At 36.1% G+C, this 27,111-nt stretch overlaps 1 protein-coding gene and 1 long non-coding RNA gene across 7 annotated transcripts in view; both read right to left on the bottom strand.

Moving 5' to 3' along the window:
* Positions 1-27,111, bottom strand: part of LOC134531221 (histone deacetylase complex subunit SAP30 homolog) — a 79,061-nt gene that overhangs the window by 42,459 nt on the left and 9,491 nt on the right. For 4 of the 6 annotated variants that reach the window (XM_063366888.1, XM_063366889.1, XM_063366892.1 and 1 more), the window contains one exon: positions 1,980-2,163. In XM_063366888.1, the coding sequence (XP_063222958.1) occupies positions 1,980-2,150 (171 nt within the window). In that variant the 5' untranslated portion in view covers positions 2,151-2,163. Of the gene's footprint in view, positions 1-1,979; positions 2,164-26,272; positions 26,556-27,111 lie in introns of those variants that run through there. The other 2 variants (XM_063366891.1, XM_063366893.1) reach the window with 2 other exon arrangements.
* LOC134531223 (uncharacterized) lies at positions 4,105-26,276 on the bottom strand. The gene is made up of 2 exons (XR_010074970.1): positions 24,318-26,276; positions 4,105-22,848 (listed from the first exon to the last, which is right to left on the bottom strand). It is a non-coding gene; the product is annotated as an uncharacterized LOC134531223 (long non-coding RNA).

The following is a 27,111-nucleotide window of genomic DNA, read 5'->3' as shown; positions in this document are numbered from 1 at the left end:
TGACATACTGATATAGTACCAAAATAATTTTCTTACTACATTTGATGTAGAAATGATGTCATATTACATATTCAAAAACAAAGTTTTAAGTTTTAATTTCTGTTGCCAGTCCCCAGACTACCTTTCCTTTTTTTTTTTTTCTTTTAAATCTTGGTTTTTGGACCTTTTAAACTAGAAATTTGACCCCAGGCGTCAGCATTGGCCTCTGGTGATCGTCCTCCTCCGCGGGATATGCTACCTTCGTTAAGAACTTAACTAAGGGGTTTTTTAAAATTTATAATTGAGTGAACACTACAGTGAAAATGTTCAGAAAATCACCTAGACATATGCAAGTTGTTTTAGACAAACCTTAATAAAACAAAGACTGTCCAAAAAAATATTTTATTTAAAGCTCTAGCAGAAAAAAACTACTCTCTTGAAAGAATAATAAATCCTCAATGCTGGAAAAAAAGAAAACTAACTTAAAAACAAAACTTAAAAACTAGTGTTGATAAACATCATAAACTCTCCAGTACTTAAAGTGTCTTGTTATTATTCTGGGTTGCTTAGCCAGGCCAACCTGGAATGTAACAAACTAAGGCAGCAAAGCTCACTCACTACCTTTATTACTACCGACTAGTTCGTACCTGCATTGTGTACAGTGTAAATACATACATACTATATGTTTTTAGGTGAAAGTGTGCGGTATTAATTTTTAAACTCCATTAAAAATATTTCTAGTACGTATCATGTACTCCCGTTTTTTCTTCTTCTTGCAACTGTGTGACAAGCAACAGGGGAATGCGTGGAAAACCATCTGGACCTGTTATGTGTGATATGTGTTTTGAAAAATTAAATAATAAAACAAGAGTTCAAATTTTTTTTTATTCTGCAAAAGAGAAGACAAACTTTTCTATTTAAAAATAGTTAGTACTACTTTTGGTGAAAAGCCTAACTAATTTTTTCTTCATTGAATCATGTAATTATCATCATATTCTGGGCCAACCTGGAATGTAACAACATTAGTATTCAAAAGTAATAACCCAGTTAGGTAACTAATATTTGGTCAATTCGCTAGGGTTTTCAAGGTTTTGAAAATACTTTAAAATTCCCCAAGTGTTTCCTGTTTTCCAGAATTTCCCCATTTGTGGGAGCCCTATACACTTCTGAAAATAAACCAATAATTACGAAGGAGGGTTACTTGTGAATTGTCTGCCACATAATATATGTGTACGTGCTAAACATAGTGTAATCATAAAAATAAATTTCATGATTTTACATGCAAACGTGTGACTTTTTTTTAACTAGACTATTAAAACATTTTAATAAATACCTGAAATATTTTTAGTACCATTTGGATTTCACATCTTATGTAAACAGATTTTTAACATTTCATAAAATTAGTTAACCATTTTGTCTGAATAAAATCAAAAATGAGTTAACACAACTTTCCACCCAGCCATCAAATTAAAGACAGCAGATGTACTATAAGTTGACCATAAATCATAATGAATTGTACTGAAAATGTTTGCTAACAGTAGCCTAGGTACTGACCTTAACTTAGACATAAGGTCATATTAATAAGTAATTGGATTAACATTCTGAGATTCCTGACAACACAAGATTTCATGCCCGGTCAGGAGGCAACCATGCTGAAGCACGATGTGGCATCATGGCTGCTGCCCTGCCTGCTCTCCCCTTCCATAACTTCCTGTGGATCCCCCCCCCCCCCCCCAAGTACTGTCACTACCAAGTAAGCTACATCATACACATACAAAAATATTTTCCAAGCTTTGGAAAAAAAAATCCAGTTCCACAAATATCTTTTACCTTATGAACGTATACTGGATAGTTAAAATATTTTCGAATTTGGATGTAGTGTGATAAGAGAAAACGTGGGTTTAAATTAAATAATGATTATAATGTTTGATAAAAATGTATAAATAAATAAAACAAGATGACTAAATGTAAAAAGTAATGGAGCAGATAGAAACACCAACCATGCTGTCGAGATGCAGCTTGAGACGTCTCTGAGTGACAGTCTTGCGGATGCGCTGGCTGTAGGAGGCATTACCCGCAGGCCGATGACACCTCTCTCCGTCATCCACCAGGCAACACTTGTGGTCGGTCGGCCCAATTGAGTCCTCCTCACCCGTGCTGAAACCGTTCATTGCTTGAAAACACCTGGAAAAAAAAACACCAAGCACACAGTACAACTACTCTCGCAGACTGTGGACTGTCGGCCCAATGGAGTCCATTTCACCATGCTGAAGCTATTCATGGCTTGGAAGCATCTGCAAATAACAACCACCCACCACTCACAGCAACTACTCTTGCCGTCATCCACCAGGCAATACCGTTGGATTGTCGACCCTATGGAATGGTCCTCGATCGTGCTGAAGCCGTTCGTGGCTTGACAGCATCTACCAACTACCCAGCACTCACTACAATTATTCTCTTTGTCATCCACCAGTCAATACTTGTAGACTGTCATTTCTATATACTTAGTCCTCACCCATGCTGAAGCCGTTCAAAGCTTGAAAGCAGTGCTAACAAACACCCAGCACTCACTACTACTAATCTCTCCGTAATCCATGAGGCAATACTTGTGGTCTGTCAACACTATGGAGTCCTCCTTGCAATAGCTAAAAACAGTCATGGCTTGGAAGCATCTGCTCACAACTCCCAGCACTCCCTATAACTCCTCTCTCTGTCATCCACAAGGCTACACTATTGAGGTCTGTCAATTTTATTGACATATCTCCAATCAAGCAACAATTTATGAGTTACAAAAATTTTACAAAATGCCTGATATTTATTTTTCATCTGAAAGATAAACCCAGGTTAAGAAATGTTCTAATATTTTATACTATAGCATGGCCCATGGAACTTAGAAGATTATCTTGACGGGACTTTTAGGCCGTGAAAAATAATTTACACAGCCAGTTATTGTTTTTTAAGGGTAAATTATTATAGTTATTATATTTAACTATATTTAATTATTATATTTAACTTCAGTATAAACATATTTGGTTTTTATAAATTGATATTTGAGGTAATTAATTCTTGATTGTAAATGAATTAAGACATTAACAGTAAAATTACATTGTTGTCTTGCCAATATTGCTATATTGTTGTCTAAGCTTTTATTGGATTCTAGAAGATTATTAATGTTAGTTTTTATGGTGGTGGTGTTTGGTTAGTGAACAGATAGGTTGCATGTCTTTCTGCCTGCTCTTTGATCTCTTGTTAGCACATGGACAGCAGATAATTTTCTGTTGTAATTTTGTCAAAACCACCATTTGGGTTTCCCACCCATTGCATCCATGGGTGTGCCTATGCAACAGGAGGTGATAGGTCCTTGGGAGTACCCGGTTATAAGTTATCTGTGGGCAATAGTTTCTGCTATTTTGTGCCACTGGATAATTACTTCATGGTTTGGGCAACAAATAATAATTCTGGTATGTGAAGAACTTCCTGGAGTAGTGTATTTAGATTATATTCGGCAAATGTTTATGGTGAAAATTAAATTCAAAAAGCTTCTGAACTTTTTTTTAAACTGGAAATTCATTTTAAATTTATGTAGTATTCTTCTTAAGGGGCCCGCCTACATGCAGGCAAAGTGAGCTGCAGAGGTTTAACAAATAATTGTTTTTATTGAAACTATTTGACATGCGATTACCGATTTCAGATAATAAAGAGATTAAGGTACCGCGCATGATCCTAAAGTTGTTTAAGATGTCTCAGACATATAGTCGATTAGTAAATGCATGCTGAATAAGCCTAATTAGCGTATTTTCAGAGGCACGCCAAGCTCACAGTTTTCATTACTGTTGCGTAAAACCACTTTTGGATAGTGCACCAATCCTTTCTCTTTTGCTGCGTATATAACTTTCACTAGGTCACAATGGAATATTTTGAGAACCGTGATTTCTACGACGTGTACTGCGCGAATGTGCTTACTGGCATGTGGCGCCGCCACGGCCGCTTGACCTTGGATGACTAGGCGGGAGGAAGGGGGGTCTCCACACTGCCTCTTCTTCCCGTCCTCTTTCAGTTGTGCTTCGCTCGCCCGGACTGAATACTCTGGCTAGGCCGGGCCAGTTTAGTTTGTAGGATGATTAATTTTCTTTCTTTTAGTTATAGGTGCAGCTGTCTGGAGCGGATGTGAGTGGTTTGTGTTTACACTCACCGCCAGGAGCGCTCGCGTCCCGGGCCATTAATTCCAGTCCCGGAGAAGAACACAAAGCGCACTCTGAGTCCAAGTTCCCAACCCCCGCATTGTACTCTCTTTCTACTCTGACCAACTCTTCATCCAGACCATCCTCTGTCTCCTGTACTTCCTACATTTAATGCATGCAAACTTGCATCCCGCATGACAGTGCCCAGGGTTTTCCCTGTGTCTATGCAGGTTTTCCCTGTGCCCAACTTAACTAGTAGTTTAGACTACAGATAAGAGTGAGTAGAGTTAGTCATGGCAACAATCGCTGCCATGGCTGGCCAATCCCCTCCTAGCACATGATGCATGCGACCCTCTTCCTGCATGGCTAATCCCAGCATGACTAAGGCGTGATAGGCTTCAGCCTGAGACGCACTTAGGTCCCTTTCTAACCCGGACCCCTCCCAAACACTTAGTTTTTAGTTAGGTTAGGAAAAAAAAATCGTGGACACCAGACCGGGCTGAGTACACGTGTATTCCACAGTTGTGTAGCGGCCGAACGGCATGGGAATTCAGCGTAACTGCAGGCGGAGTCATAAGGCAAGGTTACGACAGAATGCACCTCGGAAGAAGAACAAAACCATTAAAGGAAGTAAACGCAAAATCGTTGGGAATAAGTAATAAATCATTATACAAGTGATATATTCAAATCGATTTTATATGGCTTTGTTAGTTACGTATTTATTAATTTTATTTTACATGTGGCCATTAATATTTTTAATGGTATAAATTTATATGCAATTAACACTTTTAACCAAAATATGCATTTAACCATTTTAAAAACGTCAAGTTGAAATAAAGAATTTCACGTAACATTAAAAAAAAAGTATATTTTTAACGGCAATGGTGAATAAACGTAAGAATAAGAAGAGCCTTTGGGGGGGGGGGGGGGGAGGGGGTTCTTATTTGGTAAGCAGAATTTGGTGCCCAAAGAAATTAGCTACAAACTGTTCGGTGTGTGCAAACATGCATAAATGTTGCAGTATTTGAGACAGTGTAAGTTTAATTTGGACATAGAAGCTTGTCATTATTGTCACAAATAAAACAAATAGTATTTTGCCAGCTGTCCATGGCTGACTGTGATAGTTTGTAGTGGGAACATCAATCCTCTACACATTTGAAAACATACAGCAAACAAGAATAATAAAGTCATAAATAGCATTTGTTGCATGTTATTATTGGGCGTACGATTAGTACACACTTCTATGTTTTTTCCGGTGATTCAAACCATAAACGTCGGAGTTTAGCAACATACGTGCGGTTCTGGAAGTTGGAAGTGTATGCGTTCAGAGACGTTCACGTGTCAATCTCGCTAAGCTCAGACTCACAGTTGACAAACGGAACTCCGTGAGAGCGGTTCAAAAAAAGTATCATATTGCATTATCGCCGCTGCTACTTGTAAAATCTTGATGAATTAAACAGGTTACTGAGAGACGTGTAATGTGTAGCCACCGCTAAAATAAGAAAAAAAAACAACGCTGTGTTTATACTAATATCTCGTGTCACTTAAACCACTCTTTGCCCTGGCGTGATACGCATTGCGGAAAAAAGTTATCGTCTGTGCATATGCCGTTCTACTCGTCTCACGTTACATTCTCATCAAGCACCCGAGCCCGGCAGTCGGACTGCATGCCTGAGTAAATTTTTGTCATTATAGCCTGCAGAATAAAACCATTTGGATATAAATGTTCAATTTTTAGTTTCTTTTGCTTACGAAGAGGCGACGCCGGACGTTTCAGCGTCTACAGGGTGGCTAGCAAAACCTCTACAAAAATTTCCCTGACTTTTCCCTGACTTCTCCAGGTAAGCTACTGCTTTTCCCTGGCTATACAGAAAAGCAAAAAAATAACAAGGTTACAATCTCTACAAACATTTTATGTGAATATGAACACTGCTTACCTACCAACAGCTTCATGTTGCACACTCATATCATGATATCTTGATTATTTAAAAAGCAGTCTTAAACATTTAACACACAAAATTTTTTTTTCACTGATAACAATCCATTGTTCACTTGTAAAATGCAATTTTCAAAGTGTCACAAATCCACAAAATAAAATTTTTTCACTATAAATAACTTAAAATTTCTGAATTTTAAAAGTTTTGATTGCCACAGTAATATTAATAACTTCATTGTTTTAATTTCTTCGTCAATCAGTTGCGACTGCCTGTGTGCATCTTCAATGATTTTGGACTTTTTCTCTTTCAGCTCTTGTATTATCATTTCAGATTTTCTTTTCCTAGCTGCTTCTTCTTTCTTTCCTGCTTCCTCCTCCTTTTTCAATGCAATTGCTTCTCTGAATCTTGACTATGCATTACTAACAGAGTGAATAAGTTTTTTGCTAATGTTAAGTTTTTCTATACCACCTGAACAAGTTACTGCATCATACACACACCTTCTGGCCACTAAACTTTCTTCTTTCATGTTTGGCAACAAACTCTCAGAGTTTAGAGAATCCTCTTTCAAGGTTTGCATTGCCCTGCGAGATGATCATTACAAGTTTCATCACTTGTGCAACTTTGTCAGTCTCGGTGCATCTTTAAAAAGGTTTCTCCAGAAATGGTCAACAGGTAGAGATTTCCGTGAATATTTTTTTAAGCTATCCTGAACATTTGGCTGCGAGCATGTGCTCTTATACTCACGCAAAGCTTTGTCTGCCACAGATATGTCCACTCATTTATTGTCAGTCAGCACAGTAAGAAGTAATGCCAATCTCTTGCTTCCCAGCTCTACATTAGATGCAATGTTTGGGTCAAAACATGACACAGCTCTTGTAAGCTTGTATGTTAATGGCGAACGTTCTACAAGCTTAGTTACAAACTTGCATATGCACTGCCTACAACACTCACGGAATCTCAAAACATCAAGCTCTGAAGCAGTTCACTTTTTTTAGTTCACAGAGTACGCTAAATGGAAGAGACATAGATTTAGCAGTATGCAAATTTGCCACTTTACTCAAATCAATTTTATGCACAATAGGAGAACTTTTCAGTATCTCACTCATAACAATGTGCTCCATTTGTTCATGAATCATGGTAGATAAAGAATGAAGAAATAGTACCAATGGCACATCAGCCTGAAATTCTGTCAGGAAGGGTTCTACATCAGATGCCAAAGATTTAAAAAATGTAAGTTTTACACGTAACAATGGATCTTTCGTTATATCTGCTACAATTCTGAAGCTATTGCAAAGTGGCAAAAGTTTCTTGTCTTTCTGCATCTCTTTCACAAACATTATGTTGTTGGGAAGGATTTCAAGAGCTCGATGTGCTACTGAACTATTTTCCACCCATCTGATGGCACAAAACTTTTTGGGAAATACTTCTGATGATGTGACTGAAGTATACAAAGCTCATCTGGCAGGCACGTCTTTGAAAAGATTATACAAAGCTCGAAGAAATTCTATTATTTTCCAGTCTGTACTAACTATACCTGCCTTGAATGCACAGTTTAACCACAACTGCCTAGTTCTAATATTTCTGGGGCATGCTCTTCACAATTAGATTTAATGTCATTTTTGAGTTCTCGCAAGAACTTCCAGTTGACATTGAGCCTGTTCATGGAAATCTGAACAATGTCATGGAGAGAAAGACTCTTGATACCACATTTGAAAGCATTTAGTAAGTGAAATGCAGTTGATTGGCCTAAGAAAACAGATGTGTAATACCTGGTCACTACACCATCACACTCTAATTCCCTAAATTGAACAGTTATGTCCATCTGTTGCTTTTGCGAAACTTTGTTTAGAGATTCATCAAAACCTATTTTTCTAATTTCATCCCTGAAATATGGTGCTAGACCAAATGTGATATAATAACCTACCTTATCTCTCTGAAACTGAAGTTTCCTTGCTATGGTACTATCTGGAAACATTGTACGAAAAAGAAGTACATCACGCCCAGCTGCACACAAAGATCTGTGTGTCATCACACACTGAATACACCTCAATATTTCAGCTTCCGTGACTTCATCATTTAGCATAAATGGTTGAATTACACTGGATATTTTACCACAGACTGGCTCAAACACTGAGGTCCAGATGGCTGCTTTTCCTTCACAGATGTTTGTACATATGCTATTTCCCCACCAGCTGAATACTCCGAGACTGAAGATGTTGATGGAAGTAACGACACAGCTTTAGTTTCACAAGGTACAGACTTGAAAAAAGCATTAACCTTCACACAGTTTAAACTTTCCCACTTCAAGTGTTTTTTTCCTTCCATGTGACTTGTAACAGCACGGCAGCCCATGTTGCTTAAAGAAAAATTAATATTACACCAACTGCACCTTGCTAAATTATTGTCTTTTGGAACTCTAGCGATCCATTTTAAGGTAGTATCGGCTAACCAATCCGACCTAAATAAAGTTTTTTTCTACCTGCCATTATTTTTTTTTAGATCACTGGAGCCGTAGAAATGAAACACACAGGAAACGCCCACTGTCAAGACATTTTTTATATTCTAGACAATTTTCTAAAACACAGGTCACGCTTTACCGTAATTTCTGATCACACAAATGACACAATTATCACTACACAGTACACAGCAGAAAAGTTTACGCCATGTTCGTCCTTTAGGCGGTGCCATAGATGTAATAAAATATAAGTCTATGAATTTCTCTTGATTGATACACTTGCATAAGCCGAGGAAAATTTTACCGCAACATATAATACTAAACAACGTAAAACAAACACAGCCCAAAGTGGCGCACGCACAGCAAGAACGGACAAAGACAAATGAGCAGTGAACCCAGTGTTGCCAGGTCCACCCGCACATTCATATCTCACATTCTCATTATGTAACTACATTCGCCTCCAAAACAGCTTGGAACACTACAGTAGACTAACTTAAATTCATTAAAAAAACGTTATAGAATTTAACAAACAGCAGACAAGATAAACCACCAGCTGAGTGGCTTTTATCACAGTGGGAACTAAAACAACATCACACCACATCCACAAAGGAAACCACTGGTCTGGCAACACTGGCAGTGGATGCTTGGAAGTAAATCGTAGTACGTGCCAGAAAAACCATTTATTTGGGACGAAACACTGGTACGCCGTGGCACCTTTACACAACAAAATTATCTTGGTAAAAATAAATATGGAACATAAAACTCGTACGTATACCAAGAAATTAGTACGTCTTACTACACCACTGCAGAATAGTAGAAACGTCTGTTTAGTAAGTTATGGATTTACGTTTTTTAATATTATTCCCTGACTTTTCCAGGCATCACAAAAACCACAAAAATTTCCTGACTTTTCCCGGTTTTCCCGGTTGCTCGCCACCTGGTCTAGGACCTTATTTACAATGCGCAGTCCGCAGTTTGACAACTGGCATGCGACAGGCAGCAGTCGGAGATAAACTGTTCCACAGTCAGCAGTCCAGCAGTCGCCAGTCGAGCAGTGGGATATCATCGAACTTCATTTCGGACTGCCAGACCGCCAGCTGCCAAAATATTTTCACCTATCAGAAAATCTTTAGCAATGATGTGGTTTAATCAAATACTCCCTCGGTCATGTTATGTAATTTTGACTGGCGATTCCGGACTGCTGACTATGAACTATGTGTTGCTTACCGATGCTACGCTAACTGCAATCCTAAATTTTGCTTTGGAATTATACAAAAAACATTTACCACCTAAAACCCTGCAATGAAAATATTTAGCAAATATTTCAAATTTTAAAATTGATTTTTTTATCTTACCTTCTTTAACATTGATATTCATATAATAACAATTTTAAAGCTTTAATAAAACCGGCCCGTTGTCGTATATCAGGTTTATTCTATTTACAATATTCACAAACACTGTCGTTTTTACATGTTTTACGTATAACGTATTCTATATAACTAATATTAAACAATCAAAGGATTATCAGCATTTGTTGTGAATCTTTCCTGTAATGTAATAATGACACGTGTAGGGCCTATTGACGAAACAATCGTTTCTTAAATTATTGTAATACGTATATATGTAAATTTGAGGCAACATTCCTTTTTAAACTTGCTGTGCTTATTCAAAGGAAACGTGCAATTAAAATGCATCACTAGAAATGAAATTATTTTATGAATGTGTATCTGATGAAAGACGATCCAAGGATAAATCTTTCGCACATACTGTATGCTGATATATAATGTAAAGCCGACCCTAATTGTTTCATGGTACGGAAAACTTAAAATTTTATAATGAAAATTTTTAAACTGTAAATGGACCTTTCTTTTCCATCTACGATGCGTCTTCACAAAAAAAAATAGTATTTGTCAAAAATATTTAGTTAATATTTTTTTCTTAAAATATTCTCATAAAAGATATAACCCTTATAATATTGTAGAATTGCATTCTTATTTCCATTATTTTTTTCACTTATTGTGACATAGTAGGCTATTCAAAAAATATGACGAAGTTGCATAAAAATATATAGTGTCTCTTTGCGCTGCCTAATAATTCAAAATGCTCTCGCTGAAAATAATATAATGATTTCATCGAACTTAAGAGCATTATTCAACTTCTAAAAATCGTACTTTATTCATAAGAAAATAAAAATTAGTGTTTATATTAAAAAAAAATGTTTTTCACTAGGTGCTTCATTCTGTATATTATTTTTGTTTCTATCTTCTGCCAGTCATTTTACAAAACAGATAATGCGCGTTAGAGTGCTATGCCCTGTGTCGTGCATCTCCGCGCCCGGCGAGCCGAGCCGGTCCTCGGAGAGTGTTTATTAGGCTAACGCTATGTCACGGAAGTTAATACTGTGAAATGTTTTGTAATTTAGATTCTGAATTATTATTTTATTGTTTCCAAGTAAATCTGTCTATGTGCCGAGTTTGATGTGCACTTAATAATTAGGTACAGGCTGAGAATCTCGAACTATGCTATTTTACACCTCTGTCGTGAGGCACATCTATCAAGAAGAGTGTGACTGAGTGGTATGTTTTGTGATCGAGATGTAATTTTTGATGTTTAACATCTTGGCTCTTTGTATAAATGGATTGTCCGCAACCGAAATTGCTTTACATATTGTTACAGTAAAAAACTATGCCTGTAAGTACCATTGTACTGCAACATGTTATTTGTTTTGACAGATTAATTATTATTATTTACGATTTATTTATTTTGTTTGCTCTATGTCTAATATGTTATTTATTTTCAGAAACAGTAATTTATATTTATGTGTATCTATGAAAAAGTGACTCCATGGACTTTTCTGGACTATTTGAAATATGTATTGTTGGAACCCCTGTAAGGACTAAATGAACTTTAAGACGGTAAACGGTAAAGTTAACGCCGTTATTTTGTAATGTAAATTATTATTTTAATAATTTTTGATTTTAATTTTACGTAAAATTTTGTAATCCGCGCTATTGTTGCGTGCGGATTTCACGTTTTATTAAGTATTTAATGTAACTGATTTTGGTTTTCGGCCAATCACGGCCCGCCATTTGAAAGTTAAGTTAACTGGCTGAATTTAAAAAGCTAGTAGGAAAGAGAGTTCTATGATGGCCAGCTAAGAAAGCTGTAGCTCATGACGTCGACGGTAATAAATCCTACAATTTAGCTAATAAGCGGTAGGCATCCCAGAACGAGGATGATTAATAATGTAATCCAGGGAGTCTAGAACATTATTTAGGATTTATCTAAAAAGATAAATGACATAGGAGTGTAAAACGTGAGTAATTAAATGTGCCAAAAATTTGTTTCCTCCACTTATGCACATCGTCATGTAACTCCCGTTTTCCGTCACATCGCCGCCAAAAACAAATGTAAACATTGATATTTTGCAGTAATATGACATTATCTACAATATAAACGATATTTTGATACGAATTTAACTGTTTTACACACTATTACATCAACTCAGAGGTCCTACAGATTGAGAGACTCTGAGCTCTACCGACGATATTTCGAACCTTACTAGCCGAGGAAAATTAATTAAGATCCCTAAAAACGAATAATATAATAAAACTGTGTATTTGCGACGAACCCAAATAAAGACTTTTGTTTATGTATTAAATGTGCGCATCATAACTCCTGATGATTGGAATCCATGTGTGATCTATGATGCCAAGTACCAGTTAGGTTTTGAATATAGTAAGTAATTAAATAAATACTATTAGTAAGGGTAAATTTTAAACCATTTCTTTTTTGTTTCAATAAAATAATTATATATTATATTTATGAGTGTTGTGTTATGTCATTTATAATTTCATTTGCCCTAGTGGATGTCCATGTATATTTGTACCTCTATTCAATTAATACCTAACTGTGGCCTACAGAACATCATCACATACCATTGGAGAGCCACATAAATAATATTGATATTTCTACACAGTCTAACACAGCCCAACGTGTTATGCATGTTTATCTTCATAGAGGTGGGGCCATTCACACAAGTGTATATAGAGTGTGTGTGTGAGAAGCAGCCGCACATAACTAATTGGCTACCTAAGTGGTGCCATTTCCTTCAAAACACAAGTAGGAAGAATTTCTGCACAGATCTATTTGAAGGCCTATACACAAGAGTTTTCCCTCAGAACTATTTGGAGCCCATACGGTGGGGCCGAATATTGAGGTTAAAAAGGGACACCTCAACATTTTAGTGTGTAAATACTCTACAAATAACAGTCTTGTGTGCAAGTGCACTAATTGTATAATCAATTATTTGTGTCAATTACTTCATTACACGCCACCATGGCCAGCGATCAAAATTCATACTTTCTAAGGAACAGATCACTAAGTGTAGGTGAGGAGTATGCAACTGCCCAAGGTTCAGGCAGTGAATCACAGCCTACATCATCTGCAGGGAATTCTCCTGTAGGCACATATGAGGGGAGAGGGCGGCCCATGCCTTCACTAGTCAGGCAGCAACCAGACATGAATGACACTGTCCTTCACACAGCTGCACCCCAGGACAGCACTCCTACCACACCACCAGTGACACTTGATACATTGATGCAGGCATTGCTGCAGAGCAACACTACCCTAACAGAGAAGCTGGAACAGAATAACACCAATATCACAGCTGAGTTGAGAGCTGGGTTAGAACAGACCAATGCTGCCATGGAGCAGAACAACACAAGCCTCAATGCAAAAATTGACCAAACCAGTCGTTTACTCATCACAGTAATCACCATATAGTTGAAACTATTAATTTATATTTCCATTATTATTTCATATTACTGTGAGAGTCATAACTTCCTTTAGTACGTAAGAGTAAAGCCTTTCCTAAATAATAGTATTTACACATATGTTTTGTGGGTTTAGTATTGTCTAAATCACGTCAGCAGTTTACCGACTAAACTAGTGTCTTGGAGAGCATGAGTGATAAACTAGGACTCCTGGATTTTTCCTGGATTTGGGTAGACACTGGATTCGAACTGAAAAGAGGGTTCAAAGCTACGGCGAATTCGTTGTCTCGTTCTTCCGCGACTGGACGTCCTTCTGGCTCTGGAAAGTGGTCAAATCAGAAACGGATGGACCTCACCAACAGTCTGTTCACTGAAGAAACTGCAGTCACATCTGTAGACAGCGTAATGTCGTCACGGCGTCAGCATCGCCAACAGTAGGCATGCCTGATGGTTTCTTCTGGAGCTCTTCCGAAGACTTTAAATGTCTTTCTAGTACATAATCCCTAACGAACGAAACGACCGACGTGGTTGTATGGTTTTCCAGAAGTTCGGAAATTTCCCAAATTCCGTCACTAAAAGTGCAGAAGTTTCTATCTACTCGTCGTCGTCAGCTAAACAACGAACTCCGCTGTTGTCCCGGATCAATTTATAATATTACTGTTGAAATTAATGGTTCGACCAGAATACATGTCTATTCACTTCAGAGATCTTTACTAAAAAACTCGAATCCTTCAAACATTCTAAAACAAACAACCAAATTATTTTGACAACCATCGACATTAAAACTTTCATAAAACAAAACTAGTAAGGAAAAGAAGAAGATAACAGCACTAAATTTGAAATATCAAAATTTATAAATTCCATAGAAGACATGAATGACTAATCAATACTTCCAAACTGTTTTACCTCCTTAAACCATAAAATAAATAAAATGTAGGCTTCACTCGTACGTCTTCCAGAACTATAACTCCAGTACATAATTTGTTACATTAATTATATCAAGTTAGTTATCTATAAACAAATTGAGCGTTTATATCTCCTAATGTAGCCTAGATATTGAGTTTTCCTTTGCTTTATTGTGAGCATCAGGTCTTTCTACTTCTTCATCCAATGAAGAACTTAGTCATTTTAAATTTTTAACACCCAAGGTATGCATAAAGTATGGTGATATTGATACATTTCATAAGAATTCTTTTCTCTAGATTTTGGTCAAGGGTCCAGCTTCTGCATCCATAGAGAAAAATGAGCAGCAAAATATTTGCATTCTCAATTGCAGACTACGATCCGTTCTTATAAAGAGTTGTTTCATGCTAATAAATTGTCTCCTGCGTTTTCTATTCTAAATTTTATCTTTGTTTGGCAAATCACTCTGCTGATCCAGCAAAATGCCAGAGTATTTCAAGGAGGAAACTTGTTTGATCTTATTGCCTTTTATTGACAGGGTTGCCTGGCTTTTTCTCTTAGAGAAGACTACATCTTTAGTCTCGGAAGTGTTGATAGACAGGCGAAACTCTCTTTACTGTATTAGGCTAAATTGTCTATCATACGTTCATTTGCTATTACAGCAGTGTCATTTGTGTGCCAGATTTTGTTAATAACCTTTCCATTTATAATGATTCCGTTGTTTTTCCATCAACACTTCCCTGAAAATGACTTCAGAATAAATGTTGAAGAAGAGTGGTGATAGTATACCTTGATGAACACCTTTCTTGATTGCAGTTGCTTCTGATGTTCCTTTGTCAGTTTTGATACTGTTAACCACAACATATTATTTTGTAAACTATCCAACTTTGGGTTAACTGATAAATATATTATCTGGTTTTCTAGTTACTTAAAGGATAGTAATTTTTGTGTTTAGAATAACAATTTTAAATCAAATTTATTTCTTGCTTGCTCAGGTGTTCCTCAAGGTGGAACTCTTCCCTCCCCATTTTTTAATATTTTTATTAATGATATCACTAATGAGCTCAGCCATTCTTCAGGTGTTCTTTTTGCAGATGACCTCAACATTTCTAAATCTATTACCTCTATTAGTGACTGTCACTTACTGCAGAAAGACACCAATTCAATTATCAGATGGTGTAATACTAATTAAGTTGAACTCAACTACAATAAGACAACTACCATTACTTACACTAGAAAATATCATCATACTATTTTCAATTACAAACTGTTAAATCACTATAAAGAAAGCTAATGTTATTAGAGAGATCTTGGATTTTGCTAGACTCTAAATTTCTATTTCATTATCATAATCAATCTTTGTTATCTAATGTGCATCTGCTCTTGCTCTCATTAAATTTATTACATTCAATGCTTCTAATGTTGATTCCTGTCTCGGTCTTTATATATCATTATGGATCAATTATATGGAATACAATTGGCAAAATTGATAGTGACAAAGCTGAAAATATTCAAAATAAATAAATAAAGACACCATGTCATCTAGAAGAGCTATTTCAGATGCTTTATTTTTAAAGAAATCTTATGAAAATAATCTAACCTGTAATAGTCTCCTTGAAAATACAAGTATTAAAATACCTACTGTTAGCTGTCGAGATCAACCACTGTTATGTTAATAAATCAAATAATATAGGTTATAGGATAGCCAAGAGTTTTAATAATTATAACAGCTTAATTCCTTTGATAAATAAAAATTTATCCATCAAAAAAATAATAGATCACATTTATTTTATATTCTAGCTTCTTTTTATTTTTTATCTAGTTTACTTTGTCTTATTAGGTTTGTATTTTTTTAATTTTGGCTCATTTTGAGTACTGTTATTTGGTGTTTTTGTATCTGTCCATTTTTGTTTTTGTTTTATATTATCTTGTTTATATGGTTTTGTTTTGTCTTTATGTGTTCTTTATTGTATCAATGTTGTGCCTAATCATTTGCTGTTTAGGCATGGACAATTATTAAATAAATAAATAAAAAATGTTGCAGTCCAGCTAACTGTAACTGATATTTCGTACGCAATTGTGTCAGAATTAACTATACGAACGCCTTTACGTCCATATTGTAATACATGTACCTAGACCTTTCATACAAATCACTAATATGTGACATGTTTTTGTTTCTTTTTGGATTGAATTTGTCTGCATGTAAATGTACTCTTATATTATTTTTGATTTGAGAATTCCAAAACTGTTAAATAAAAAGTTTTCTGAATGTCTCATACTCAGTTACACTTTTCTGCAATAATCCCAACCAGAAATATGCAGTATTCTTTAAACACCTAACCAAAACTTTCAATTTTTCAGCATCATTTAAATTGAACCATTTACAATATTCCTCAAACTGTTCTACAAATTTTACCAGGTTTTCGTGACTTTTCCCTGTAAATGTTGGTACTTCCTCTAACCATGTTTTCACTGGGTGGCTTAAAGAAATCAAAAGTCACATAAACTCGAACTCACTGTAGGGCAATTCCATGCGAAACTGGACAAATCTTCAAAAAATTAAAAATTATTGTATAGCACTTTTTGTGGTTTGTTTAGGATACTTAAGTATTGTATTTAACATTTTTGGTACAGTAGTAACAATTGTTTGTTTTTAGGTTATTATATTTAAATGTTAAAGGAAACCATGTACACAGTGAGAAAATTTTTGTAGAGATATGTTAAGTTGACATGCTTAAATCTTCCCTCCAAAAAGGTTGTTTGTAACATTCATTAGGTAGTGTTTACAGTGCTAACCTTGCAGTAAAGAAACATCAACATATCCATTCTGTAGGTAAGTTAATCTGTCATGAATTTGGTTATTTAGAAACTGTATACATATCTGTCACACCCGTAATAAAAAATTGATAAAAGTTGACATGCTTGGTTATATAAAGAACTGAACATGTTTTCATCATGTGAATGAAAGGTTATATTTGACAATGTTTAATGTGACCATCCTTTAACTGGCTATATTTTGATTAACTAAGTAAAGATTAATATTAAAAAGTGTCACACCCATAACACAAATATAAAATTTTCTTTTCTTTTAAGGTATTAAAGCATGCTTTTAAGAGTAAATCATTTTGTAATGTGTCAGGACTACAGGTAACAATTAGTTTTGTTTTATTAGCCATGTATAGTAGCTGTGAATTTTAAGTTTGCATGTATATTTATTATTACTTTTTACAGATGAAGGTACAGGACAGCAAAGAACGTGTTCGTAAGTGAGATTGAAAGCTGATCCAGATAAATGGAAGGAGCACCCAAGTAAAGAACAAGAGCGAGATAAGACAAGACAAAAGAAAAATATGGATATCTTGTATAGGCCTAATAACAAAAGACAATTGAAATTAAAACGTTTGAAGGACTCTGAACGTCAGAGGAAGCACAGGAAGGACTTGGAAGAGAAAAAAGAAGTGGAAGACCTAACACATTTATCACCTATAGGTTCGTATAGATGTCCACAAACGTTAGGCAAAGCAGTTCAGAGGGTAAAGAAGTCACTTCCAAACAGCCCAACAAAACGAAACGCAGTATTAAACAAAATACTGCAATGGTCTTCTGTTACAATTTCAGCAGCATCAGTGAAAAAACGAACTGCAAATAATGCTATTTATGAGGAAACAAAAGAGAATGTTACTTCATTTTATTTGAGAGATGATGTAAGTTGGCAGTCACCAGGTAAGAAAGATGCCATGACCGTAAAAAATCCAACCACTGGGAAACGTGTATCTGTTCAGAAGCGATATATGATAATCACAATCAAGGAAGCATATAGAATTTTCATGAAAGAATATCCAGATGCTAACCTTGCTATGTCAAAGTTTTATGAATTAAGACCTCTGCAAGTGCTTCCCTCATCAAAACAACCTCATAATGTCTGCATCTGTCGCTACCATGCTAACTTAAATTTCATTTTAGGATCACTCAAGTGCTTAAATTGTTTCCCCCAAAATATTCATGATTTTCTTGAAGCAATCTGTTGTGACATTGAGAGGGAGACATGTATGACAGGATATTGCCATGCTTGTAAAGATAATGTTGAAGATATTTTACAACCAGAAACAGATGTAGCTAAAACTGTCATGTTAAAACAGTGATGTGATGTTGATGGCTATCCTAAAATAATTGAAAGTGAAGGTACAGTTGAGGATATACTGAATCTTATTCAGAAGCAGGTTACTGCTTTCAAGTACCATTGTTTTGTAAATAAGAGTCAGTCCAAATACTTTGAGGTACAAAAGAATAATATTTCTGAAGATACAGTGATCATAAAAGTAGATTTTGCAGAGAACTATGGTGCAGCCTATCAAGATGAAATTCAGAGCGCTCATTGGAGCCACCATCAAATCACCATTTTTACACGTTGTGCTTGGCTAAGTGATGGAAAAGTGCGATCATTTGCTGTAATTAGTGATGAATTATCACACGATAAGATTTCTGTGTATGTTTTTCTAAAGAAAGTGATAAATTATGTCACATAAGAATTCAAGGATCTAAAAACTATAAAAGTATTCTCAGATGGTTGTGCCAGCCAATTCAAAAACAGATACAATTTATTTAATTTATGTTTCTTCTTAGATGATTTTGGGCTCATTAGGGAGTGGCATTTTTTGGCCACTTCTCATGGCAAAGGGGCAGTGGATGGTGTAGGAGGAATAGTCAAACAAAGTGTGGAATGAGTCCCGCTGTAGGATGGTTATTAATGCGAAAGAGTTTTTCGATTGTGCTTCGGAAATCATTTCAGGAATAAAATGCATTTTTTTAAACATGGAAAAAATTCACAAATTCAAAGGGATGCTAATGAACCGGTGAAACAATGCACAGGCTGTACCTGGACTTCAGTCAAAACATTGTTTTAAACCATCGAACAACAAGTTCTGTCTCTTAGTGGGCCGCACTTCTTTCTCCATGTTAGAGAAATGCAGCATGACGAAGGAAAAAGTATCATACAATGACATTTATGCAGAAACAGAATCAAGTGATTTCAGTGACGATGAACCCATCCTTTCAGTTTCAACAAATCATCTCAAACCAGGACAATGTGTTTTAGTAGAATATGAGGGAAAGAAGAGAACATAAAAATTTGTAGGGATGTGCCAAAGTGAGCCTGATGGTGAGGAAGTTGAGGTACTGCTTTTAAAACATCAGGATAAAGACAAAAAAAGAATATTCAAAATTAATGAAAAAGACAAGTGTTTTGATTTTATCAAACAAATTTTGAAGTATCTTCCAGAAACAGTAATGAAGGTAGTTGGTAACAGAGTGTACTATTAATTTCAAAAGGATATTGACGTCATTGAACCGTAACATGTTTGTAAGATGCAAATCTGGAGTGAAATTTAAAAAAATTGTTTAAGACTTAGCCTATACTAGTGTGAGATAATGTAGTTTCTTAAAATCCTGTATAAAGTTAGAGTTGACTTTTTCTTGTACACATTTTACACCATACTAAAATAGGCTAGAAGTGTTTTGCATTAAAAATTGTTGTAAATTTGTTACATAGTATTATGTACAATGTTTAATATAAGAAGTTGGTATGACATAAGTGATTTAGTTTAAATCAAATCTGTCTACAAAAGTGACAGTCATGTTGATGTACAGTCTCACACCCGTAATATAAGATGTCACACCCGTAACGACACAATATAATTTATTGTAAAAAGAAAGGAACATTTTCATACAAATTGGCACAGGAATAATTATCTACATTCCTTTTATTGGCCACATATGGTTAGATTTGGCAAAAGTCCTTTCAGATTTCACAGAGAATTCAACATAAACATGTAATTTTGTACTGTGGTGTCCAAAATATGTCACACCCATAACATAAATACAGATCCTTCTAAAAAAAATTGTATAAATTTTTTTTAACAAATGAAAATGCAGTAAATTAGCCCGTTATGCCTGGAACACATTTAGTTATATATAATACATTCAAAAATTGTTTTTGCTTGAAAAATATCATTCAAATGTCACACCCGTGTGCATGGAATGGCCCTGTAACAGCATGTGGAAGGTTAGTCGAAATGTTTCCTGTTGATGATACATTGGTAACATTTTTGAGTCTTTCACTTCCACGCCTTGTAAAATCAATGCGAGCTTGTACTGAACGTACTTTTACTTCTTTCTCTAAAGCATTCACCTTACTATCTACAATCTTTATTCTACTTTATGAGTTTTTCTGCATTTTTGTTGATTTTTGCTAATTTCCTGCAATTTACCTTCAAAATAGCCATCAAACACTGTCATATTTTCCTTAATTAAGTGTAGTGTATATCCCTTACATTCTTCTACATGCATAGTTAATGTTTTATTAACTGCTTCACTTACTGCTGGAATAGTATTCCATTTTCCACAACATTAATCCTACGCTTAAGGGCGCTGGAAGGCTAATGCAGTCGCCCGAATACCGCTAGGTAACGGAGGCTGCTCCACAGACGCTGGTGGCTGGAAGAGTGTTTTATCGCAGTTACAATCTGTAGTTGCCCTCTCTGTCGCACCCGGGCCGTACCGAGCCGGGCTAAGTGACGGGAAGGGATTAGCTACCAGTGTTGTCAACTACACGGGCTAGCCTCGGGTGACGTGTCACAGCCTAGAGGTGACGTCAGCGAACCCTGACCTTGAAGGAACACACGACCCTTGCCAAGAATAAATACCGGGCTTCCTGCAGTGATTGTGGTGATCGTATCTCAGCCTATGGCCTACCACTGTTAAAATCGCCAAATTTGTATGGTAATTATGTTTTCAGCAGTATAGTCTCAAACTTATATACTTATATACATTGTTCCCTTGTTTTGTATACAGTTAGTTTAAATTAAATTGGAAATCTAAAAATGGGGCCATTCCATATCAGATCACCCAACTCTATTGTGGAATGACACCCACCAACTCAGATTTTCTTGAAACTTTTTTTAACTGGACCACCCATCAATTTACTGAACAACCTAATTTTTTTTCGATGTAGGATACATAGTTTCCGAGATAAAAATTTCCAAAGTTTTGGAAAATTGTACCTATGTAAGCGACAGTTTCAAGACACCACTTTTCAAAACTGTGTTAAAGAAAAACATTTGTAGCTCTATGTCTAACTTACATATCATTATAAAAATTTTTCCACAGAAGAATCAAAGTATGTAGATTTCAGAAAAAATGTTTCATTAATCCTGCGTAACTCTTGACACAATTTAAAATGTAATGTTCGATTAAGAAACAAAATTTTAAGTACAATTGCTTGGTTTTATTGAGTTGGTATATTATATATAGCTGGCACGGAAGATACCAAGTCAATATTTTTTAAATAAAATGGAATAAAAGAATGATCTACAAGATTGTGAAAGAAAAATTATGGTAATTTGATGGCTTATATAGCTATTTCAACTATAAATTACATCTTATAATTTAACACATACAAAAACACATTGCATCACAATACAAGAGAAGTAACTTCACACTTTCAATACATTACAGAAACTTTAAAATTCTTATAGTAAATGACTACTAAATTTACAAACTGTTGTGAAATTAATAAAGTTATGGCAAGAAAAGTTTTATGATAATAAACTACAAATGCAAATTGGCCCTTTTCAATGAGACCAGAAAATTGCAAATATAGACTGTTAGTTGCCAATTAAGAAAAAAAAACTTATAAAATAAAGTTATTAAACTTATGGAATAATGCTTAAAAGTGCTTTTCATTTTAACTGTCGAGACTTCTTGTATTGATGTTGTATGAAATCAACTTCCTTTTCAGAGAAGTAGTACACTCTTCCAGAACCCTTGGTGAAGGGAGTACTAACAGAACAAATGATGTTGCAAAGAGGAATGTGACATGTCATTCTGTGGAGGCCAGTGAAACGATGGTGCAGGGCCATAAGGGTGCATGAATTTCACTTTTACGTCACCTTCCTCTTCATGTTTTGAAAGAACTAAGCCGAAAAACCAGTAGGAGTCATAAATACGTGCAATGTATGAGTTTGTTGATATATCTGTTGTTACAGCATTGTTCATTAATTACCATTTTTGTTACATTGAGGCAGTATAGGTAAATCAGATTAAGTATATAAATAATTGTATTAACATTATACTCTGCTGTAACGGTGGATCTTTAAGTTTCACAAGGATATGAGGAATGAACAGAAACAAGGTGTGATTCCGTCTGAATATAATTACTTACTCCATATTTATTTAAGGAAACTTATAAGATACTAAAATGTGTTAAAATACATATTTCAATTACATAATTAAAGAGCTCTCAGATATATTAAAAAAATATGGGCCAGGCCTTAAATAAGATTATAAAAGGTTTCATTAAAAATACATAAACCAAAAAAAAATACAAATATGTATTATTAAACCATCCCAGTTTATATTCTTAAAGTCCAGAACGGATGTTTTAATTTCTTTGAACGTAGTAATTTAAAGAACGTTCCAAAAAAGGTTCATAGATACTGTAGCACCGGAGGTCGGTGGTTCGCTTCCCGGAGCTCAGTAGTCAACCTGGTGCCACGGCGCCTGTTTGTTGAAGAGGAAGAGTGTGGAAATGCTAAGCCGGCATCCAGGCTCTTGGACCCTGTCTGTGAACAGTCCGAATCAAACATGATCAGAACTAGTATACAGACAGTTAGCAAACTGGGCAGAAAATGCCTGCAAAAGTTAAGGGGAGGTTGGGGAATAACGCTGAAAGTAACTCACCAGACAGGGAAGTTGGATTCTAGTTTCTGAAGCGTAGCAAGTCCGGATCGGAAGATCGCGGATACGCAGCAGGTGCAGACGTTTCCATCATTTAAAAAAATAAATTATTTAAAAGAAATAACTATTATGCTGAGTACTGCACATACGGACTAAACTACTTAAAGAATCGACTACATCGTCGGTTGCGGCCGGACATAAGTCTTGTAGTGTGTCCTGTCGATCAGCAGATAATCTCAAACAGTCCGTTTGGAATCGCGACGCGAAGTGTCCGCGTAAGAGCCGCGTCTCGTAATTAAAAGGAAATGCTCAAACCAAATTTGGGGGAAGGGGGTGGGTGGGTGGGGGGGGGGGGGGTACGACGACTAGGGCATCCGGACGGAAAGGTTCCGAAGTTCCCCGAGTGGGAATCACAAAAAACTCTGACTTTGATATCTCGAAGTTGGTAGCACTAGCCGATTTTAGCGCTACCTGTTGAGGGGTGTCTGAAACAAATAGGGATCGACTCGCCCCGATGTTTGCTACAGCCTGGGGCTAATGGCGCAGTCGGTGCTGCTCTCTGGTGGCCTACAGGGGAAGGTAGCTGGGAGGTTAGCAAAGTCGCCACCAGGTGTCGCGGGCGTCAGCTCCACGAGCTGGCAACAAGAGAAGAAGTTACTATTTCTGCCGCTAGATGTCCTGTGTGGTCCATCTTTGCACATATTTTTTTCTATGGCAAATAGTCCTTGAAGTCGGCCACTCCCTGGCGGGGTTCACGTCAGGGCAATGATCCTGGGCTAAATTCTGAGAACTAAGGGGGGTGGAGATGGACAAAAAACGCAAGGAGGCCGGGAACGGAGGTCCACAGGATACTCGTTCGTGCCGAGACTCTCTAGTCTCAGCGGGTCTCTAAGAAATAGAGCTTGCAGGCCAGAAGCTGCTCTATGCAAATTTAGTCATGTAGGGAATTAATGTTACAGGCCGGGAACGTGACTGTAAGCGGGAGATATGTCAAACGGGCTGCCAAAGACGTCTTAGACTTGCAAAAGATCAGATTGGTCCCTGAGAAAAGGTGCCTCGGTCCACTGGCACAAAGTTTAACTAAGTAGCGTACACCAGCCTAACAAAGTGTAAATCAACCTTTTGTAACCAAATTATATAGAAAATAAAATTTCCAAAAATAATTTAAAATGATAACAATTAAAAAAAACGTGCCGAAATACCTAATTTCCGGCACACTGTCATTTTGACTGTGTCAGGTAGCTGCTCTTCAGTAAAATGAAAAACAGTGCTGAATTATTCATCAAAACTGATTCGCTTCGTTGCAATCGATCTTTCAGAAACATGATGAAAAGGTTGTAAAAGTTGCGTGTACCTGGAATTGTTTTTGCTGTAGAGAACCTTGCATTCAGTTGCTGACGTGTTTCTAACAGTGTCTCTTTTTTAACCATCCAGAATTCGTTCCTTGCAGAAGTTGAACACTTTTTCAGCGGAGTATATTACATCACTAGGAGATGCTTGAAGACTAGCTTTGGTAACCAGCCACTTAACTGTACCACCAATGCCGTCACAAGGTGATTTGCCATGACTAGTAGCAAAAAATGCCCATGAAGCAGTTAATGCAAAGTCGTGGCTGTGGTAGCAGAGATTTGAGAAAGTTTTTGCATATTTTGTATTGTGCAGCACATCCATCACTAAAGTAAAGTACATTTTTTTTACTATTGGAAACATTTTCTTTATATACTGAGTGATTATTTTTTGCGTTTCAAACACAAATGCTACATCATGCTCCAAATCATCAGACAAGATGCAGATACTTGAGACGAGTAGGTCTTCTGATTGTTGGACACGTGTGTAAAGTACAACTGGGTGTAGTGAACAACTAGCATTTGTCCAGTGATACCCTTGTGCTGCATCTTGAATGATACACGTGTAGTTTTCACTTAAGTCTATGAGAATTACAGCTGTATCCAGTTCAAGTTCTGGGCTTCAGTTATAAATGCATAGGGCTCAAGTATCTGTAGTTTCTCAATTAAAGTTGTTACATATTCATCAAATGTCACTGTGAATTTCACCTGTTGTGTCCTGTCTGTCGACACCCATCTTCAGGGTCCCACTCCTCAAATTTTTCAAGTAGAAAACTATTCAAGTTTTCATTTGATGGGCATTGAGAGCAGTGTCTTAGCATGCAGTCTCTGTTATCTTTAGAACACACTAAATAACCAATCAAATCCTGGTATGTCTCTTCTATATGACAAGCATGAAGCAGAATAATTACATTTTGATGGATTGTGCAAACACAAACAGAATGTGTGCCATAAGACCCTGCTAAAACACACCATTTTCGGTGCAACATGCAGAATTTCGAAATACCAACTTTAATGTTGGGATATTCAAATTTGAAAGCAGAATACAGTTTGCTTAAATTTATAAGTATTCATCGCTTTTGTGCATGTACATTTTTTGACATACTAATAGTGTCCTTTTTGCCTGGCATGATTTGCGAATATTCGTCACTTTGGTAAAAGTTTGTCACCGTTTCAAGTGTGTGTTTATCTAGTGTTTTTCCTTTTCTTGGCTCGGGTAAAACCATAAGTCCTTTATCTTGTAGAAGGTTTCTTGCTTGACCAACAGCATACTCACGCACATGGAACTGTTCCATGACTTTTTTCTTGCTCCATGAAGCAGGAGCAAGTGTTAAATGTTGTATCTTTTCTCGCCGCGTGATAGGAGTTCCTAGTTTTGCTTTAAGTAAACCTACAAGCACATCCATATCATTCACTTTTTGTTCTATATCTTTTGGCAGTTTTTGATGTCCTTAACAGATGGAGACAATTCTGTTCCCATAACTCTGCTAACTTTACTTTTTAAAGTGGAATATGCTGACTCAACCTTTCTTTTTGCGTATGCAGGTTTTCTGTGTGATGAAATGGAATGAAGTTTCAATGGAGACTCTCCTAATTCTGCCAATGATGTATTAATTGTTTCTAATGTCTCCTCTTTTGAAATTGATGTTTGTAAATTTATAATACTGTGATTACTGTTACTATCTGAATCCACCTCTAGGTCATATTCATCTTTAAAATATGGATGTTTCTGTACTCTGTCTCTACATGCATCACATATTTTTTGCCCAGACACTGATTTCACAAGCATTGGAATTTCATTGATTTTTTCTGAAAAGTCAGATGTCACAGTCCTTAATGATATTGTAATTTTTTTCTTATGGCACTTAAAAGGATCAAAACAACTTGTCTGGTAAGTTTCATATTTTTTCAGGTAGTATATTTTATGATGTTCACAGACAGTAAGTATAAGTTCACAACTTACCCCACTCCTCACAGCCAAAAGTTCTTTTTCTGAAGCACTTATTGTCTCAATGTTTATAAGATTAACCACATGTGTGTAACTCTTCTTGTGACACTCTGTTCTATTTACTTTTCCTATACTACACTGTTCAATATGTTGTTCAGTTTGGGACATTTTAAAAGCTAGTTTCGCTCAGGTATATTGCAAGCACTTTTTTAATAAACTTACAACATTTTAACACAGCAATGTGCAGCACCTTCACTCAACAATGGTTAGCAAACAACTGAGGAATGGCTTGCCACTCCAGCTGAACCCTTTATCTCGAAGAAAGAGGGTCAATAAGAATCAGCTCATTTTCTTTAGATAGTGGGGTACGACTCATGCCAGTATCTGCCATGCTGAGTCATCTGCTGCATTCAGATTGCTGAACCCTATGTCAGCTGTTTTCATATACACACACACTATAGTCTATTTCACGTAAGGTTTCTAGATTTTGACATTTCTCTTCTGAGAAAAGTGTCTGTAAATAGGTTTTTAAAGGCCTGGTTTTTCAAGGAAGCTGGTAGGGATTAAAGATCAACACAATGGAACTGTCCTAGGCTTCTTTCTCAGAAGAGAAATGTCACAATCTGGAAACCTTACATGGAATAAACTATATGTCCCAATATCTTCCTTCTCAGGACACATAGCCTTCCTTCCAGATAAAAATGTTTAACTTAAAACATTAAAACAATTTTATAATTAACTATGAATAATTCAAAATAGGTATTTTCAATTTTGTAATGAACGAGTTATATTATAAATCAAGGTGAAAATAACTATATAAGCCATCAAATTACCATCATTTTTCTTTCACAATC

The sequence above is a fragment of the Bacillus rossius genome, chromosome 3, assembly GCF_032445375.1.
Source record: "Bacillus rossius redtenbacheri isolate Brsri chromosome 3, Brsri_v3, whole genome shotgun sequence".
In the NCBI taxonomy this organism is placed as follows: Eukaryota; Metazoa; Arthropoda; class Insecta; order Phasmatodea; family Bacillidae; genus Bacillus; species Bacillus rossius.
The sequence above is the reverse complement of the archived record's forward strand: the minus strand, read 5'-3'. Positions and strand labels throughout refer to the sequence as shown.